This window comes from Triturus cristatus, chromosome 3_2 (genome assembly GCF_964204655.1).
Source record: "Triturus cristatus chromosome 3_2, aTriCri1.1, whole genome shotgun sequence".
Taxonomy (NCBI): Eukaryota; Metazoa; Chordata; class Amphibia; order Caudata; family Salamandridae; genus Triturus; species Triturus cristatus.
In genome coordinates this window covers 206,420,717-206,440,391 of record NC_140584.1, presented here as the reverse complement: position 1 = coordinate 206,440,391, position 19,675 = coordinate 206,420,717, and the positions used below count along the sequence as shown (strand labels likewise).

Here is a 19,675-nt window from a genome sequence, read left to right as displayed (position 1 = left end):
AGGAGCTGGGGGATCCATCATCGCAAGGTGACACCTCGCTGGCCACAGGCCAACGGAGAGGTGGAAAGATTTATGCGCACCCTCAATAAGACAATACGCATAGCTGTGGCGGATGGATCTCCTTTGGAAAGGGCGATTTACAGTTTTCTGAGGGAATACCGGATGACCCCCCACGTCACCACGGAGGCAGCGCCGGGAACAGCCACCATGGGATGAATAGTGAGTGATACGCTTCCACACCACCCGACCTGGGTTCCGGTACAGGCCAGTAACGAGAAGACTCTGGCCAATCGGACTCGCCAGCGGAGAGGAGCCAAGGAGTCGACGATCCAAAGGCAAGATCCAGTGTATGTCAAGGACCGGTACCCTGGAAGCAAGTTCAGACTCCCTTTCGAACCACGGCCATGGACTGTCACCCTGCCGAACCGGCACGATGGTGACCGCCCAGAGAGGAGCTGAAACTGTCACCAGGGATGTGTCCTTTTTCAAGAAAGTCCATCCTGGGACGCTTTTGGGTCCCGGGCTCGAGCCAGAGGGACGAAGCCCAAGCCAACTGAGCGGAGACCAGGAGGGGGAGGAGGGTCCGGATGAAGATGGTGACCCCAGAGATCATGACCCCCAGTCCCTGCCAGCCACTCCTGGGGGTAACCCTCCCAGCTGCTCCCCGTCCCTGGAGGAGCACAACACCCCAAAGTGCAGGACCCCCGAGGTGGCCCTGTCCAGAGGCGGCCAATCCCGCTATGGCCTTCGGAGGAATCCTGCGCCGTCGTCCAAGCTGGCTGACTATCTGGTGTAACCCGCAAGGACTGGCAGACTGGTAACAGATCCATCGTTCTTTGTGCCTCTTGCATTATTTGTTTGTTTTGATAAAGGTTGGAAGGAGTGTAATGTCCGGCGCGTGTCTAGGCGTTCTAGCCTTCCGCGCTGCCGGGGCGCGCTAGCGCTGATGCGTGATGTCAGACGCTAGCGAGTATAAAATAAAGAGGCGTGGCCCAAAGTCACCGGCTCCTGTGTTTATTTAACGCGAGCGCGCCGATATGCTGATTAGCATAAACCAAAACGCTACAGACGCTACAGGCTCGTAGTCATCTTTGATTACATGCTTATCCAGTTCAACTAAGCCAGAAAATTGATGTTTAAAAGCAATATGACAAAGTTCTGACGCGGCATCTACAGTAATCTGATCTCAAACATTTTTCTCTTGGACGTAGCTTTCGCTTCTGCACTAGTGGATCTACTACGATGTAGCATTAAAAAACGCTACTGTGGATGTAGTCCGTCCGCTGCGCTGCCGCCTCTGGTGCAGGAAACCAGGGTTCGAGTCTCGAGGTCGCGTCCACATCCTGTGATTCTGGGTAAATCACTTTAATCTCCCCGTGCCTGAATGTGTAATGTAAATAGGGTGCTATGTAAAGCGCTCCAATACCTTCGGGTCGAGTTCGCGCTATATAGATATGCACCAAAAAAAAATATGTCCTGACTTTACAGGTCTTTTTCGCCTGCAAGTGCTTTATGTTTCCTTAAAGGCAAAAGTGTGCCGTGTGTTTGTTATGTCGTAGTGTTTGCACGGTTGCTTTCGTAAGGAACATTAATTAACATTAATTATCCGTAAAGCATGAAATGGAAGGAATTTTTTTTGCCTGATATTAAGATGGCGCTTCGAGAAGCAACGTTCTTCTGACGCGCACCTACGTGAAACCATAGACATAAAGGACAACTTACTTCTACTTTGGACCCTGCTCTTCCATGTGATCTTGTTGCCCAGCCTCGTTCAGCTATTGGATAAAACTCCCGCGAAACTAAGTCGAGGGATTTGCCCAACAATGTTGCTATTGGTCTGGTGTGGCGCGAACGAGTCACGTGATGCAGTCTGTGGCGCGAAACTTTCTCATTGTACCGCAGGAAGTCTTTGGTTGTAGGGACGGAGAGTGGCTGGAGGTAATCGGGTCCTGGGATTAACGCGTTTAACCCCAGCTGCAGCAATATGGACGTTACTGAGCCCGCAAGCGGCATCGCGGCGCAGCAGGTGAAAGACGAGGTGGCCGAGAAGTGTCAGAAACTATTTTTGGACTTCTTGGAGGAGTGAGTACCACCCCCATGATCTTTCATGAAGAATGCATTTAGGTGCTGACCCATCCTTGAAATATCCGAAATTAGTTCATATGTCCCCTAGTGCGCGGTAGGGTCGGCAAACCAGAACGTGGGCTTTGGATTTTTGCTGTACTTCCTAACATGTAGTTACGCCGCTAATCCCCAAGCGTGAGTGGTTGATTAGTTGATTTTTAAAATGTGTCGCATTGTCTTTTCGGTGTCTTCACCTATTTGAAATCGCCGCACCCGGTAACTATACACATTTATGGCAGTCGACCTCATTGCATGGCGATTTACTGCACTAACCTGAAGGGTGTCGAACTGTTAAACACAAGGGCAGATTTACAAGTCCGTTGCGTCGCTTTTGTGACGCGGCGGCGTAAAACCAGCGCCATGCTGCGGGGTATTTACAATGTGACGCAGAGATGCGTCACGTTGTAAAGCCCTGCGCCGGAAGTAGGCGTTCCTGCGCAGGGAGGGGAGGGGGGGGGGGGGGATTCCGTCGCAGGAACGCCTCATTAAAGTGGCTGAGTGAAATCTACAAGATTTCACTCAGTCACTTTTGAGCCCATACTGCGTCAAAACCCTGCGCCTGCTTGAAGCAGGCGTAAGCATTGACACAGCATTGTGAAGATAGGGCACCCCAGAGTCTTGCTGGAGCTGTGCCGCGTTTGCGACGCAACTCCAGCAATGCGCTGCCTTTATGGCACAGATGCGTCATGCATCGGTCTATTTTTTTGCCCCATGGTGCCGGAGCCGTGACTCACAATAACTGGCGCATCCCTGCTGATATGCAGGGATGCGTCAGTTACTGTAAATCTGCCCCATAATGTGATTGGAGGAATGCTTGCTATTTCGTCAACCACAGGGAATTGCTGGGGGTAGCATCCCAATCCATTGTACTTTTGCTCACCATGCTCATTGTGGCCCTATCCTTATGCGAATCACTCTTAATTCTGCTCCTCATGGGAACAGCCCAGCCGGAACTGGCAGGTCCTCCCTGAACTGGAACACAAGCAACCAAGGATCAGTTTTGCATTATTTATGACCTTATCAGTCGGGTACAGCTTGGTTCCAGTCACATTGACAATTGGACCCAGGTCTGGGCATAAATAACCATGCCGCTTATGGATGTATGATATATTTCAGTACATGAAACATTCAAAGGGGATGGTAGGAATGCTTGCAGTTTGTCTAACCACAGGCAACTTCTCTGGTAGCATCCCAACCTACTGTTCTATTGCTTGCTGTGTCACCTTGGTTTCGACCCAGTCGTATGCAAATCAGTCTTGAGCTAGCTCGTCATGGGAACTGTCTAGCTCAGTGGTTCCCAAACTTTTGACTCCTGAGGACCCCCATTGAGTCACCACTGGAAGCCGGGGACCCCCAAGCAATTTTTAGGATTTAAGTTTCAAATATTAAAACAGTAATTTGAAAAACATTAACACACGTGTGTGCACACAAAACAAGTACTCGAATTACTAATGATTTTAGGTGCATATTTCCAAGCCCCTATCACCATGGGAACATCACTTTTTGAGACGTTCCAGTGGCGATAGGGGTGTCGCCTTATTTACAAGGCAGCGTTAAGCTACTTAACGTGGCTTACCGCTGTCTTGTAAATAAGACCCCCTTTCACCCAATGCTTAGCGTGAAAGGGGTGGGTGTGGCGGTGGGCGTTTCCCCTGCAACACCCATTGATTTTGACGCGGCGCCTATTTACAAGGGCAGCGTAAATGAGAGGCAGTGCCAAAATTAAGACCAGGGAAAACCTGGTCTTAACTTGGCAAAACAAGGAGAAATGCTTCATTTCTCCCCGTTTTTACAAAACGCCTTGGATTGTTTATGTTCAGCAATGTGACCCTTCCTGCACATCAAGGAGAAATGCTTCATTTCTCCCCGTTTTTACAAAACGCCTTGGATTGTTTATGTTCAGCAATGTGACCCTTCCTGCACATCAACAATCTTTAAAACAAAAATTACATTTTGTAACTTCCATATGTGCTGCATTAAGCAGCACACATAGAAGTGTCAAAACGCCATTTCAAGATTTTTTTATGTGCAGGAAGGGGAACCTTCCTGTACATAAACAATCTTCCCCTGTTAGGTGTAGCGCCAGCGCAGGGGAAACGCAGGGATGCACCATATTCTTGTAAATATGGTGCAGCCCTGCGTTTCTGAAGTGGTGGATTGTGTTGTTAAGCCAAAGAGGCCAACAGCACTCTCCGCCACGTCTGTATTTTATATTGAAAGAATTTGCAAGAAAACTAATAAAGTTAATGGGAAGGTTGGTGCTGCATCCACGTGACTAACTTTTCAATGGTTGGTTTTATTTCGCAGTACGAGGCTCCTGCTCCTGCCAGGGCCAGACTGGAAGTCCGAAGCAGCCCTGGCAAATGATTTCAGACCAGTCCCCATACCATGCACACCAAGTGCAATGAGTGAGCCTGACCACTACAAAGGGGGCTTTGGGAGGGTCTCCCCCCAAAACAATTAGGAAACAATGGTGCAGTCTACAACACATTTATCATTATATTGAATTGTATTAAATTTTAAAGAATAGTAAATGAAGACCTGACTATGCACCAGAATACGACAATCTTTCTGGGGGGCCTTCAATGATTCCCCCACTATCACCCTCCAACAGTGCTTCTCATCTCCCCATAGCCCCCCTGTCACCTGTATTTCATTTTTTATAGCATCTCTAATACCATTGTAGGATGTCAGAACACTTTACATCACACACATATAGGGACAGTGAATCTTGTGTGTAAATCAGTGTATAGAAAATATTACATAAGGCAAAGGGGACTACAAGGTGTAGAATTCACGTGTCATTCATACTGGTAGGCATTTTTAAAGAGTGCTTGGTCTGGAGAAGCACAAACTCAGGATTCAGAACATAACACAGTGGTTAGCATTGACTTTAACAATAAAAATGTATTTCCACCCAAATAAACCTTTTTTAGCAGCATCAGGATAATGAAAGACTGGGAAAAAACATATGTCACTAACTTGTACCTTGCAGTTTGCAAGCAGCTGTTTGACAGTTTATAGGTCACTGTGCTAGATTACGATTGTCACTTATGAACTGCACAGTAACAAAAGAATCTCTCTGACAAAAGCAGCAACCCACTGGCCTATGCATATAAAATACTGTTTTTTAAAATGCATGGTACAGGTTCTTTGCAGTAGGCATATTAACCCTCTGTGCTACATTAGTTAAGTCAAAACTGCCACTGGACAAAACTCATCTCTCTCCAGCAGGGACATTAATCACTGGTGTTATCGTGACACTTTTATTGTTCTTTGTAAACTGCTAATTAAACAAGATACTTTGCAGTGCTTTCAAAACTGCTGCCTGCGGACCCCCTAGGAATGTGTCGGGGACCCCTGGGGGTCCGCAGACCACAGTTTGGAAAACACTGGTCTAGCTCGAACTGCCAGGCCCTTCCTGAACTGGAACACAAGCAACCCAGGAACGGTTGCGCCCTAATTATGGGCTCATCGGCCAGGCACATCTTGGTTCCAGTGAGTATGGGACACTTGTCTGGACATATCCATGCCAGTTAGGGTGGTACATGAAGCAGATGTGAGTTTTGGCATTTTAGGCTGGACTGCTCCCATGAGGAGCAGATTCAAGACTGATTTGCATATGGCTGGGTCCGGGTGGCATGGTGAGCAAAAGAGCAATGGGTTGGGATGCTACCCCGAACGAATGCCAGTGGTTAGACAAATTGCAAGCAATCCTCCCATCACCGTTTGTGTTGTATGTAGAACTGTGCCATTGTGTAAATGTTTCACGTTTTAGGCAGAAATATTTATTCTGTTGTCCTGACTGTTCCGCTTTTTAGCCACTCTTCAACTGACTGCTTGTTTTACTGACATGATTGAAATTGTGATCTTCTGGAACACCACTTCACTGGAGACTCCACCTGGTGCTGGCAGAGCTAGGGCCCACGCCAAGAGCCTCAGGGTAGTCCTTGGCAAGAATCTCAATATAACCGCCTCATGCTTCCACACCCTGAAGAAGCTTAGGAAACCTTTTTCAATGGCCCCTAATCGGCACCTGTAAAACTTTCATGCAAGCCCACGTTGTAAGCAAGCTGGACTCCAGGAATACACTTTACGCTGGGATGAACAAGTGGCAGCCGGAATCACATCCAACCTCCTATGCAGTACTCTTATCACACCTCAAGGAGCTCCGTTAGCTGTCCATACACAAACAAACATGATTCAAACGCCTCATCCACACTTTTAAAGCACTACATAACACTGTCCCCTGCATACCTCAACTAGCACATCTACTTCCACAAACCCACCAGAAACCTCACTTCGTTTGGACTCCTACTGGCACCATTCCACCCCATATGGTAAACCAGAACATACGTTGAAGCCCTTTCCAATAATGCTCCTAAAGCGTGGAATGACATGCCACTACACAAATGTCTCCTCCTCATTTCTTAATTCCCCCTAAAAACTGAAGACCCGGCTTTTCTAGTATGCCCTAGGTTTGGCCTGACTCGCACCAGGATACCCTCCTGGGTAATAGTGTGCTCTACATAACGTAGCTTCTGGTTATTTCTTTCCCACTTTGTCACACTGAGTTGGATTTGTATCGATACGCATTCTGTTTATTTTGATGGTTAATTAGCCTAAACCGGTTTTCTTCTTTAACTCAAGTGCTTGGGTCTGGTGTTTTTGCTTGACAAGCTTTGATGCATCTTGTGCAGGTCAGGATGGGGTAAAGAGCATGAAGGATTACTTTCGTCAAGTTTCCCATTATTGTCCTTGAATATGGCAACTTTAATGATAAGGATGTGAAGCATTTTCTCTGGGCAATGAGGCAGCCAGTGATTACTGGGCGTCATCAGTGGTCGTACCGGCCCCACAACTCAGACTGCCGTCCCCGGTAATGGTTACTGGTACACTCTATTTACTAACTAAGCAAGTGCTCTAGTTGCTAACTAAGCAAATTGGAGATAAGCAGGCCAAGTGCATTGAAAACACCCTTGGTATGTACGCATGGATGATAGATTATCTTAAATACGAATGTAACGAATCCAAAACGCTATGGCCACTGCAGGGTGACCTGTGGATTTTTATGTTTTTAACAAGATACCTAAATAACTTATTTTATGGTGCCTAATGTTACTTTCTAAAGTCAAGTCTCTTAACAGACTTCCTAGTTATATGATGCAGCAATACGCAGTTCAGGATGCAACTAGTTAGTTGCCCAGCTTGTCACTTTAAACAAAGTCTTACTGGTGCACAAGTTGGGCTAGCGCCATTTGAGTCTGGAGATGCCAAAGTTTACAGGTATGTATCTTAAAACTTGCTGTTTGGGATTTGTGGTTGTTGGGTAATATCTGCAGTAAGGTGACCCACACTGCTCATAAGCAGTGTGGGTCCATGGTCTTGAAGCTCAAGGTCTGAGGCTCCTTCCAAAAGTACTTTCTTCGGCCACTATTACACTAATTAAACCCCCAAATTACATGAAAGCATCTTATTGAAAGGGGGTAAGTGCGGGCTTCCACAATAGAGAAGTAGCGTGTGGTCTGTGGGTGGTGTATTTTCGTCATAGTCAGTCCTGAAATGCACTCTGTGATCTTCATGCATGCTCTTTTCCGTTCTGGCCACTTGGTTTGTTCACTTCCTCGAGGTGGACTCCGTTCAACTTCCAGGCTGCTTTGCCTGACAATTTGCAAGCTGATATTTGTTTTCAATAGGATTGCAGTTATAAGATGTTTCCAAGACTTGAAGTTAAATAATTTATGCGGCGTTCGAAAGGCTTTGCTGCAGATCTTGGTGCCAAAATGCACTTAACTGCATAGGGTGTTATTTCATGACGTTTGGAGGTGTGCGGCATCTAGATTAATGTTTTTCTTCTCTTTTGCTGCATAACAGCTAGGTATGTAAGATAGTGTAACCCTTCTGCTTTTGTCATGTCTCTAACTTGTACACTAGCACAGCTGGCAAGGGCTCTGTGCATATAAAGGTTCTTTCAGTAAAAAAGCAGCCCTTTTATTGCACCCGCGCACTCTAGGCAAAATAAATGCTTCGATTAACAAGTACGTTCGCTGTTTCCTTCAGGTTCCAAAGCAGCGATGGTGAAGTTAAATACTTGCGAGACGCTGAGGAGTTAATTCGTCCAGAGAGGAACACCCTACTAGTCAGCTTCCTGGACCTGGAGCAGTTTAACCAGCAGTTGGCGACCACAATCCAGGAGGAATTCTACAGGTAAACTTGGTGTGATTGTCTGCTTTTCACTAGTTTTCTTAGTTTCCAGTTGAACGTTTATTGAAGGTACTTAGGGGCATATTATCCAGAAACGGGGTTAAAATTATCGCCAGAAAACTGCCGCTAAAGCAGCGATAATGGGCTTGATAATACATGCTCTTGAGAATTCCCATCGAAGTCCATGTTCTGGTGTCAACATAGGCTTCTATTGGAATTCTCTGCGGCATTTTATCAAGCCCATTATCGCCGCTTTAGCGGCAGTTTTTTGGCGCTAAAGCGGCGATAATGTAAACGCCTTGCTTGATAATATGCCCCTAAATGATCTGTAGCCCTAACTATATCGCATGCATATTCTTGACATGGCAAGTGTGGTGCACATGTATTACTGTAGTTGGGATGTATGTAGGTGTTTGTTTATTTTTCTCTTCTTTAGAACAGTTTTCCAAAACCAAAAATAAGTACTTAAGATACCATATTCTGCCACGAGATCCCAATTATACCTAAAAGGACACGGCTTGGGTATATAGTCAATATAGTATAGTTTGTAATCACCTGCCGAACCTCTCCATCTGTATTTGGAATTTAGTGGTTTATATTGTTTCCATTTATGCAATCTGGTATGAAGTTGTTGAAAGAGGGTCTTCTAGGCTGTGGTAAACACCGCTCTAATGTTCTTTGGGTTTTCGTTCTTTACAACAGCAAGGTGGTAGTTTATGATGAATTATTGGTGCAGTGTTCAGAGGCACGGATAGGGTGCAGCAGTTATCCCTCCACTCGTATAAGAATCAGTTGGTCAGGCAGCCAGAATTCCCTTATGTATATGCACATTAACTACGTTAGATGATTAAGTGTATTGTTTTTCTTGTATATTTGCCAACACTTGTTAAGTACACGCGCTGACAAGACTATCCTGCAATTAAGACATTTAGGGAGGGCATTCTATTTCCTAAACACATAGGTAAAGCATCCACATTTATTTAGTTGCTTGTTGCTGCTTAGCACGGTTTGTGTACATGGTCTTTCCTTAAATGTTTCACTACATAAAAGTAGTCTTTCTAGTTGGCTTGTATGTAGTCTACCTCGGAAGGTTTTGAGTGGTAAAATGCCAGCAAACCAAACATTTAAGCACATTAGTTATCGCTTTACATGCGTAAATGCAATATTTGGTGTAGGGGCATTTCCACGTAACTAGCTGATCTGCAATATAGCATTTTCAGCTTCTAATTTTTTTTCACTACTCCCTTTTAAATTCCATGTGAAGTGCAGTATTGCCTATTGATATTTTGAGTTTATGGCTTCTCTCTCTCTTACCCTGTGTCCTTTAGACCTGGCACTATTTGTAGTTTGGACCTGTAGAGTTCACTATGCTCTTAAGTCCTGCTTGCAGTGCTTTTCACCCACCTTTGCGTTCAGGTTCCCCCACCTCCCTCCTATTGGTGTGCTGATGGCCCCGTTGGACTGTTTTAACTTTGTCCGAACTTCATTTTGTGGAATCGAGCCACCAGCTGGGTGACGCTTGGCCTAGTGGCCCGAGCGGCTGACTCCGGAGTGTGAGGATCACGGTTCGATCCCCGGCGGCAGCTCGGCATCATGTGACTCTGGGCAATAGCTCACTTAATCTGCCAGTGATTAGCTCGTCGTGTTTTGTACAGCAAAATGTTTTTCTCTAAATGGATCAACTAGTACGGAACATTTCAATCATGCCTGTAAATGGCCCCTCTACTTGACTGTTCTTGGGCACATTGGAATTGTATTTGTCATTAGAACTACAACTATGGGGATTGGACACTAACACCATTTTGTCTTTCAGAGTGTATCCATACCTGTGCCGAGCCGTGAGAAGCTTTGCCAGAGACCATGGCAATGTTCCCCCAAACAAGGAGTTCTATGTGGCGTTTCAGGACCTGCCGACAAGACACAAGTAAGTTGGTGTTCGAATGGGTTGTTGAGGGCCTAATTTCTGTTTTAACACTTGTAGCGATACTGTTTTCTGGAATTTTGTTGCCCAAAATATTGTGCATCGCAGTTTGGGATTTCAAAGTTTGCACTCTATTGAGGATCCCGATCCTTGCTGCTGTAAAGGCCAGCCTTCTAAAGTTCAGGGCCCCACTTTTTAGGGAACTATTTTGTTTTGGGTGATCTACTGGGAGTCTGTGTTGGCTGAGGGATCTGTACTTAGTATTCTCTAGTTATAGTGGCTAGATGTCCATCCTTTGCAGAATTGATCCTCCCTTTTGGGAAGGAGGTGCTGTTGGGGAAGGAGGTGAGGGAGGTAGCGGTGCACTCATAAAGATTAGAGGTAGCCCTTGAGGACACACACAAATGTGTGGAGGAGCTTGGAGTTAATGAGAGGAAATACACGTCGCCCATATTTGTTAATTTGAAAGCGACTGACCTACGAAAAGGTGAATGGGTTTGGAAAGTTGCTATAGTTTCAGTGAGAGATCGTATGGGAAGGAGAGGCTCTGTTCGAAAGGTAACTTTTAATTTGCTTTATTTCTCTTTTGCTTTATTTCTCTTATGCATTTTGCACTACAATACCATAACAGATAACCATAGGAACCGTTATGCAGCATAGTTGTCCCCTGCTTCTCAGGGGTTCTAATACAAGCAATTTCCTCCCACCCAGGAGCTGGGGGGCGGGGGCAGCGACATGTATGCCCACACACATAGAATTAGAAATCTGTTAACAGTGCGGGTAACACTGGGTGGGGGGCAACAGTTAAGCACCAGGCCTCTGTCACACTTCTCACAAACCCCAGCGCCGAGGCTGTCTTGACCCCCTCACCCCATCCCCTTTTAGGTGGGGGGTGCGTGAAGCCAACAGCAAGGCTTGTCTCGGTCTCACTATTGTGAGGAGCCCCCACAGGACCCTCCTGGGGTCGGAATCCTCAACCACCGCTTCTCTATCCTCTCGAGGTCTACCATCGCACCTCATATCTCCAGGTCCCTCTCTGCATTGTCATCTGTGCAGACTGTTCGGAGGCTACATTCTTTAGCATCCGCCCATTCCAATTGGTCAGTTCTCAATTTACCCTGCGTCGGTGGTGTTGGGCTGGCCCAGTGGAAAACGATGCACCAGTCCCATTTGGGGAAATCTGTATCCCATATTCCTACGGTCTTTAGGGGGTGGGAAGAGTCTCAATAGGCAATGGCACATTTTCAGTTCAGCCCTGACTCCAGTTATCCGCTTCATATCCTGTAGTTTTTCCTCCGAAAGGGGTCTTCTCTCCTGGCACGTCCTCGTGGCGTGCTAAAGTGAGCCGGGTCTCTCTGCACCATGTACACCCAGCTGAACTCGTCTGGCAGACCCTGTGTAGCTTCTCAGGCGTCAGGTGAGCCTTGTGTAGGTAATACAATTGTCAGTTTAAATCTAGAGTTTCTGGTTGCTACTTGCATCTTTGTCCAAACGTTCCTCCACTCGGTCTGAGAGAAGGGCCCACAAGATCCCATTCCAATTTGCGCAGGCAGAATCCACATCTGTCTGCCTGTTGCTCGTAAGGTCAGTGCACAATCGAAAGATTATACCTTCAGTGAAACCAGAGTCCAAAACCACTGTCAGGACGTGGGAGTCTGTGTTCATCAGGGAACGTTGAGCATGTCCCGCACGGTCCAAGACACATGGACGTGTACTGCAGAAACTGCCCTGGTCCCACACCAAAATGTGTTCCTCCTTCCGCTAATGTCATGAAGGTACCATTCAGAAACTGGTCTCCTGCCCTTCTGACTACCCAGTGCAAAAAATCGATGGAATTGTGATGCGCGTGAAGGGGCACAGCCACCGAATGGCAAGGTTAGCATATGGGGCACATTTCAAAACCAGCATGACCATCTTTTCCCATGCCTCTGTGACTTGGGACACTACATAGATGGTACTTGCTGGCAGTCCGTGGCCCCACATGAGTAGTTTGAGGAGGTCCTCCGGCTTAACAGTCTCTTCCAGAAGTGCCATTTCTCAGTTGGGGCCATCGTTGCACCACAGTGTAGCATGCTGGAGGAGGCCTGCCAAATACTCCAACCTGAGGTCTGGGAGGCCCAGCCCACTCTGTAAGATCCAACTTCAGGACCTCTATTCTGACCCTGGTCCGTCTCATACCCAGACCAAGGACACCAAAAACCCATTTAGCTGTCGAAATGAGTTCAGTAGGACGCAAAACAAATCTTGCATAGTGTAGAGGCACTTGGGCTGCAGGACCATTTTACTGAGTGCCACTTTGCCTGTGACCGACAAGCGGGAGCGTGTTCCAGGAGGTGATGGAGGAAGTGAGACCGCGGACCACCCTACCCATATTTAACTCGTATTGTTGCAGGTGGTCATACGTTCTTTACTTTCCCAAATAAGGAAATTGCTGCTTCTCCGAGAGCAATCCCACCTCGGGGAGTTCTGTTGCCCTGCTACCAACCAAGGACCCAGAGGAAAAAAGCACTGTTTTATGGATGGGGGCGGCTCCTCTGCTAAGGTGGAGGAGCTTCACCCCACTGTCAGTGAGAAGGAAAAATGAAATAACATAGTTATCATTTTTATTTTAAACAGGTTCAGGGCTGGGTTAGGGAGTGGCTGGAGGCACAGGGGAGGAGTGGTTTGCCCATTTCAGATGAGCATGACTACTTGGCCCGACCTAACAGTCAAGCGCACTTTGTTTGTTCCCCACCTGGATGCCAGTACCCATCTGAGCGCCGATCCACAGCCCTCAGAGCAATCACAATGCTGCATTGGAGCGTTGTGATTGGCTTAGGGGAGTGCATTGCTTCATGGTTCTGCAGACCTGGTGGTAGAGTAGTAGGTGTCTGGGGGGCTTTACTAAGTGTCTGGGTGGTAAATATCACTGGGGTAATGAGTCCTTTGGAACGAGCCTGTTGCTATGTCCAAGCACTGAAGGAGCACAAAGTCTGACTAGGGATGGTAGTCCTATCAGAAGAGAGAGTTTAAGCCTGTGCTGCAGATTCAAGAAGTCCAGTGTATTGGTCAATAGAGTTCGGTGTTGCCAGGTGACCATTATGGTGGACCAGTATAAGCGTTTGTGGTCGAGTGGCAATTAAAATCTAAAGGTGTTACTTTGCCGCCTAGAAGCATTGTTTGTGGATTAATGCCTGACATGGAAGAGGGAGCTTGATGTTTGAAGGCGAGGAGTACCATGGAGGTGGACGCAAGTCAGAGGTTCAGAAATATATTAGATTATACATCTGATCTTTAGGCAGTGATCTGTTTGATTCTAAAACCTCGTTGTATTTTAGGTTGTTTAAACATACATTTTTGCATTGCTTGTGGCAGTAGTTTACACACCGTGTATATCGTACCTCACTGACCTTCCCTCTGATTGTCCCCACAGAATTCGAGAACTGACGACTCCCAGAGTCGGCTCCCTGCTGCGCATCAGTGGGCAGGTTGTCCGTACCCACCCTGTTCACCCCGAGCTCGTTAGTGGCACCTTCTTATGCCTGGACTGTCAGACGCTGATCAAAGACGTGGAGCAGCAATTCAAATACACACAGCCCAACATCTGTAAAAATCCTGTTTGTGCAAACCGCAGGAGGTTCATGCTGGACACCAATAAATCAAGATTTGTTGATTTTCAAAAGGTAGACTTTTGGTTAATTTTTCAATCAAACCTGTCTGGCATAAATTAACCAGTGTATACTTAAAAAAAGAATGTTGCTCAAATAGTTTACATTTTATCAGAAGAATTCACCCTGCACTAGTTTTTCCCCTGTACCCACCACCTTATGTCTGGGTTGGGGATATTTTATTTATACCACTGTGGTTTAATTGTATTCTTTTAACTCTATATGAAGGGAAGTAAACGTGAACTGCCCTAGTAGTTAATCCAGCAGATACAGTGCAGTAATCTGCCTACAATCCTTTGGCAATAAGTAACTTGACACAAATTACCATTAAATATGGTTTTGCTGTTTCTCTTGTGGTGATCTCGTAGGTGCGCATTCAAGAGACCCAGGCGGAGCTTCCTCGTGGCAGCATTCCTCGCAGTGTAGAAATAATCTTGCGCGCTGAAGCCGTGGAGTCGGCGCAGGCAGGAGACAAGTGTGACTTCACAGGGACGTTAATTGTTGTGCCAGACGTCTCTCAATTGGCCACTCCTGGTAAGATGGCTTCCCATTCTTCTGTGATTCAGGCCTGTGTTTAAAATTTTTATTGATTATCGGTTTATTTCAGGTGTGCGCGCGGAGACCAGTTCCCGGATTGGCGCTCCTGAAGGCTTCCAGAATGAAGGCGTGCAAGGACTCAAAGCCCTTGGAGTGAGGGACCTGTCTTACAAGCTGGTGTTCTTGGCCTGCTACGTGGCACCTACAAACCCCAGGGTGAGTTCTGAGTCAGGAAAATTCATCTGTGTTTTAATGAATGGTATGTTCTTTTCATATTTGGTGATTAAGCTGGTGTGAGGAAATTACCACCACGGTTCACCTTAACTTCTGCATCCATTGTAATCTGTGGTAAAACTTCGTTTGATCACCCTGTACTTAATGTGCCTCTTACAAGAATGTGCAAGTCATACCTTGCGTATTGTGATGCGACTTAAAAGCGCAGTGTGCCCTGTCCTGGTGCACTCTTCCTAGAGTGACGGTGGTTAATGCTGACTTCCTTTTCCGCTGAAGTGCAAATCCAAAGAGCCAGGGACGTTACAATAAGCTCTGGTATGTGGGCAAACTTCGTGAAAATTGACTAAGTTTTTCTTTCTCCTCAGTTTGGTGGAAAGGAGTTGAAAGATGAAGAACAGACTGCGGAGAGCATTAAAAACCAGATGTCGGCCAAGGAGTGGGAGAAGGTCTTCGAAATGAGTCAGGACAAAAATCTTTACCACAACCTGTGTACCAGCCTCTTTCCAACTGTTCATGGTAAATCATTTTTCCTTTACTGCCACAGTCTGATGTTGCTGTGGAAACTTACTAGAAATGAAGTATTGATACAGGCTTGTATGTTCTGTTTTGAATGAAAGACTTGTATAAGGTAGGTAGAGCATCTGCCATTGAATGGGCACCATGTAGTTGGATAGAGATTGGTTTTGATGTCTACAGTTGGAGAATCTATTGTTATTGTGCTTTGCATTTGATTTAGGTAACGATGAGGTAAAGAGGGGGATTTTGCTCATGCTGTTTGGTGGTGTTGGGAAGACCACAATGGAAGGCACTTCGTTGCGTGGGGACATCAACATTTGTATTGTTGGAGACCCAAGTACTGCCAAAAGCCAGTTTCTCAAGTAAGACTTTCACACCTTCTAATTTTGTTTTAACTGTTACATTTTTCAAAAATTATTTGCTTTTATCTCTAGGGGGAAACGCATATATGTCAGTCTTGACATTGGTTCACGTTTCAGGTCTTGGTGCATGCAGAAATCTTTGTCTTTAAGTTTGGAAAGAAATCTAGCTAGAAAGTTATTTTTAACATTAATACAGTTGCCTTCCGTTTAACCCAGCTTAATGCTCCACTTTCATCTGTTTATTGAGCTACATTTCACGTTTGCTAATGTATTCTTGCATGCAGGTCACAAATATTACTTAATTCAGGAATTCGCTTTTTGCTCACTTGTTACTGATTTTATTTTTAATGTATTTATACATCGTATGATTTGATAACTTATGAAAGGAGAGGGATAAAAACATGAGCGCGCTCTATGGAAGTGTTGGTATTATAAATATTAAAACTGCTTGCTAAATGCAATTTTGTGCACACTTGGTATTTAATATATACCCAACCTATTTCAATTGTGTGGACACTGATATCCCCTGTTATTACCTTCATCACCTGTACACCAACTCTTCCATCTTGCAAGCTTTCGATGAATTAAAAAAAAAAAAATGGATACGATCCCCGTTTTGTAAAGATCAAGCATTGCTTCGGCCTTGGATGGGGGCCAAAACATGTCTGTATCGTCTGTTTAATATAGTGGAAATCAAATTCCAATCCGTAGCATCAATCGGCCTTTGACTATAACAGTAATTGAGTGGTAATGGTAACTGTTATGGAGACGTTTAATTTAATTTTGCTGCCTCTTACCATTAAATTATATGTTCCCATACATTGTTATATTTCTCGTCCCATACCTTAACCTTATTATATTTATAGTATCTTAAACCTCCATATATTGGTGGTCTGACTAGTCCTACGGTAACTTTGTTTGCTTTATTGAATGCAGTATTACAGTAATCTAATACAGTTCTTGGAGCATAGTTTATTTAGTTTGATTTCAAATGTACAGTTAAATATTTAACTTATAAAGCTTTCACGTTTATGGATTGCCATGTGCTCGTTCATAAATGTGGTTATCTGTTTCTGGTTGAAACCTATTTACTCTTCCCTAGGCACGTCGAGGAGTTCAGCCCACGTGCTGTGTACACTAGTGGTAAAGCATCCTCTGCTGCTGGTCTCACTGCAGCTGTTGTAAGAGACGAGGAATCTCATGAATTTGTCATTGAGGCTGGAGCTCTGATGTTGGCTGATAATGTGAGTAGTGCTTGTGCAGTGGCTTAATGGCCTTAAAAGTTAAGACTAACCTAAACGTGGAAACTTTATTTTTGCTTGCATGTTTTTTTTAATTTAAAGTTTGTTTTTCTTGATTGCACAAAACATGGAATGATAAAATGTGATGCCTTTAACGCAGTGTATCTGAGGTGGCAGGGCTGAATATCTTGAACTTTCATGCTGAATATGGGTCTACTCAAACTGCATGAAAGCCGCTGCTATCCTGGTCCGCTTCGCCAAAGCCTTCACTCCTCCTACCTCACTGTTCTCCACGGCTGCTGTGTAGGAGTCTTGTGTTGCAGGGTGAGTGGGGGTCCACAGGCTGTAATGAGTCCACCAGCAACCTCACACCTTCTCAAACTTCCAGGCTCAGCCTTTCACTTCATACACTACTCATTCCGCAGCTATTCACACCAGCCAACCAATTCCTTAGTTTGGGCCAGTGGACTCCCTCAACATCTTGCGATGGCTCACTTTGCTAACACAAATCCCTCCCCCGTGAAGCTCAACAGTTCGACTCAGCAAGTGTCGCACAGATTACACAAAACTAATTGTGGGTTAGCTGGTATGGGAGTTGCACAGACTGACAGCTCTGTATCAACTGTCAGTATTTCTGTATCAGGGGGCACAAACATATAGTGCGGAGGAAACTGATTTCCACTGTGCGGCGGCTGCACGCGGGGGGGAGGGGGTTTAAGGGGGGCGTGCCCTGCTAATCTTAAATAGCCACCTTGTGTTATAGTGCACCCTATGGAGCACTTTCAGCTGGATAAGTCTCGAGCTCACCTCGCCTGCTACCTCCCGTGGATGCATTCAGTGTAGCCTCCAATCTATATCCTCTAGCTGTCTGCAGTCCAACACCCACACAGCTCTTGATGTTTTTTGTAGATTGTCAGGCCTTTTAAGTAGCGTGCAGTATGTGTGGCAGATGGCCTTACTGGTCATCTCCTCTGGCACCATTTCCAGTGGGTTGCTTGCTGGAAGATCGGATCAAACTCTGCATTGAGGGCATGGCTAATCTGTAGGTATTTATATTTCTGGGTGGCAGCTAAGCCATTTCCCCCCTGCAGGTCTTTTAAATTATCAGTTCCTTTCCCTTAACCATGTTGCCCAGTGTGTAGATGCCCATCAGGTCACACCATGTAAAAACCCATCAATATTCTCACTTCAGCAGTTGTACCCCTTCTGCAGCGGTGTAGCATGTGAGTCTACTCTGCAATCCCACATATTCAATGGCTCTATCCCGTGCCTCCAGAACACCCCTGATGAGTTCTAGAAGTGTTTTCCTATAATGTTTCCTGTATACAAAATGTACTGTGCGTATCAGTGTTCATTGGAATCCCCTCTACACTTGTTGCTGGTTCTTACTTGCGCCTACCACCTCTCCTGGGGTATAGGCTATCAAGCAGGACTCTCCTGCAATCTATCCTGGGCTTTTCTTTCAGTCTAACTCCAGGTGTAACCATCACCTTGCAGTCAGCCTTGAGGCCTCAGAGCCAGGTGTTTCTTGGCCTTCCTCCTTTCCCTTGAGTGTTCCAGGTCAGGGCTTGCCTGGTGGCGTTTGGTGCTTGCTTGTGAACAGTGTCCTATCCTGCCCAGCATCTTTTCATGATTTTTTGCTAGAAAGTCTGCTGCTTTAGGTCGTTTATGGTTCTTGTAGTCGTGTAAAGCACCATTCATCATCACCTGAAGCTTGGGATACAGATATGCACTGAAGTCTGACAGATACCACTGTTGTGTATCTCACTGTAGTGTTTGCAGTGCTATTCTAGCCCCATTCCCCCTCCCCCCGAGCAGTGTATGGTAATGTTGCATCTACCTTGTTGTGGACTTGTTCAGGGCTCGTCCTGAATTCTCTGGAGGGTATAAAAAATTTGGGAAATGTGGTCATTTAAAAAAAGCTGTTGCTCTATCAGTGAGTTTGGGGGGGGGGGGGGGGTCTCTGCCACCTGCCCAGGACTACCTCTAGGTGCCTTTCAAGGGACTATGACCTGTGTGGTTATTTCAGCGCATAAGTATCAGAACCCATCCCCTGATTACTTAATGTTGAGATTGGCTGGGGCAACTTTGTTGCACTTCCTCATCTAGAACAATGGAGACGTCTCCCAGCTTGGCTTTTATTGGCTCTTTAGCTTTTTAATAGAATACATTTGAAGGACCTTTTTATAAGTCTCCGTGCGGGCCAGAATGCTGCATGAATAAGCATGGTTTTAATAGCAGAACTTTCTCTCAAAAGCTGAAATGGAGTGGGTCAAGGCCACTTTGATGGCCCGGATAGGGGCAATTAGCATTTTGTATATTTGCAGTTATTGTTTACAAAAGTGTGAGGTTTGTGTTAACAGTCCTTGATGCTACAGGTGTGTATTTGCAATGATTTTAAGTACTTATGTAATAAAAAAAGTATTCATTCTTAAAGTAGCAGCACCCATTAACCCTTTGGGTGCCAGGCCTTTTCCCCCTCCTGTGCCTGGCGATTCCCTAGTGGGTGGGTGTCATGACGAGATGGTCTCGTCATGGGCACAGCGCGACTGTGCTCCATGACGAGACCATCTCGTCATGGGTACAGAAGAGGTTAACAGAAAAGACCGAACCCAATCATTTTAGAACCAGAAATAAGTGCACCTAGTGCATGGAGTCTAACACTTCCTCAGCGTCTAAGGCTATGAGGGCCTGTGGTTCCAGCACTACCATAAATTTTCTAGCCCGTTTCAGAATTGTCGGAGGATGAGTTTCTTTGCTCTGCTCCCCCACCACCAGCATATATCCCATTTGCTCCATGTACTAAGGGAGAAATTACATTCACTATGCGTAGCGCAGGCACTGTAGCTAGAATTTTGACTTTTCAGAGAAGTTGCTTTTTTCTAGTAT

General features: G+C 45.7%; 1 protein-coding gene across 1 annotated transcript in view; it reads left to right on the top strand.

Annotated features, from left to right (window-relative positions):
* Nucleotides 1-1,844: 1,844 nt before the first annotated feature.
* MCM6 (minichromosome maintenance complex component 6) overlaps nucleotides 1,845-19,675 on the top strand; it is an 89,188-nt gene continuing 71,357 nt past the window's right edge. The window contains exons 1-9 of the mRNA XM_085647531.1: nucleotides 1,845-2,082; nucleotides 8,185-8,331; nucleotides 10,142-10,252; nucleotides 13,662-13,911; nucleotides 14,265-14,430; nucleotides 14,504-14,649; nucleotides 15,033-15,183; nucleotides 15,404-15,545; nucleotides 16,648-16,789. Coding sequence (XP_085503657.1) covers nucleotides 1,985-2,082; nucleotides 8,185-8,331; nucleotides 10,142-10,252; nucleotides 13,662-13,911; nucleotides 14,265-14,430; nucleotides 14,504-14,649; nucleotides 15,033-15,183; nucleotides 15,404-15,545; nucleotides 16,648-16,789 — 1,353 coding nt within the window. The 5' untranslated portion in view covers nucleotides 1,845-1,984. The remainder of the gene's footprint in view (nucleotides 2,083-8,184; nucleotides 8,332-10,141; nucleotides 10,253-13,661; nucleotides 13,912-14,264; nucleotides 14,431-14,503; nucleotides 14,650-15,032; nucleotides 15,184-15,403; nucleotides 15,546-16,647; nucleotides 16,790-19,675) is intronic.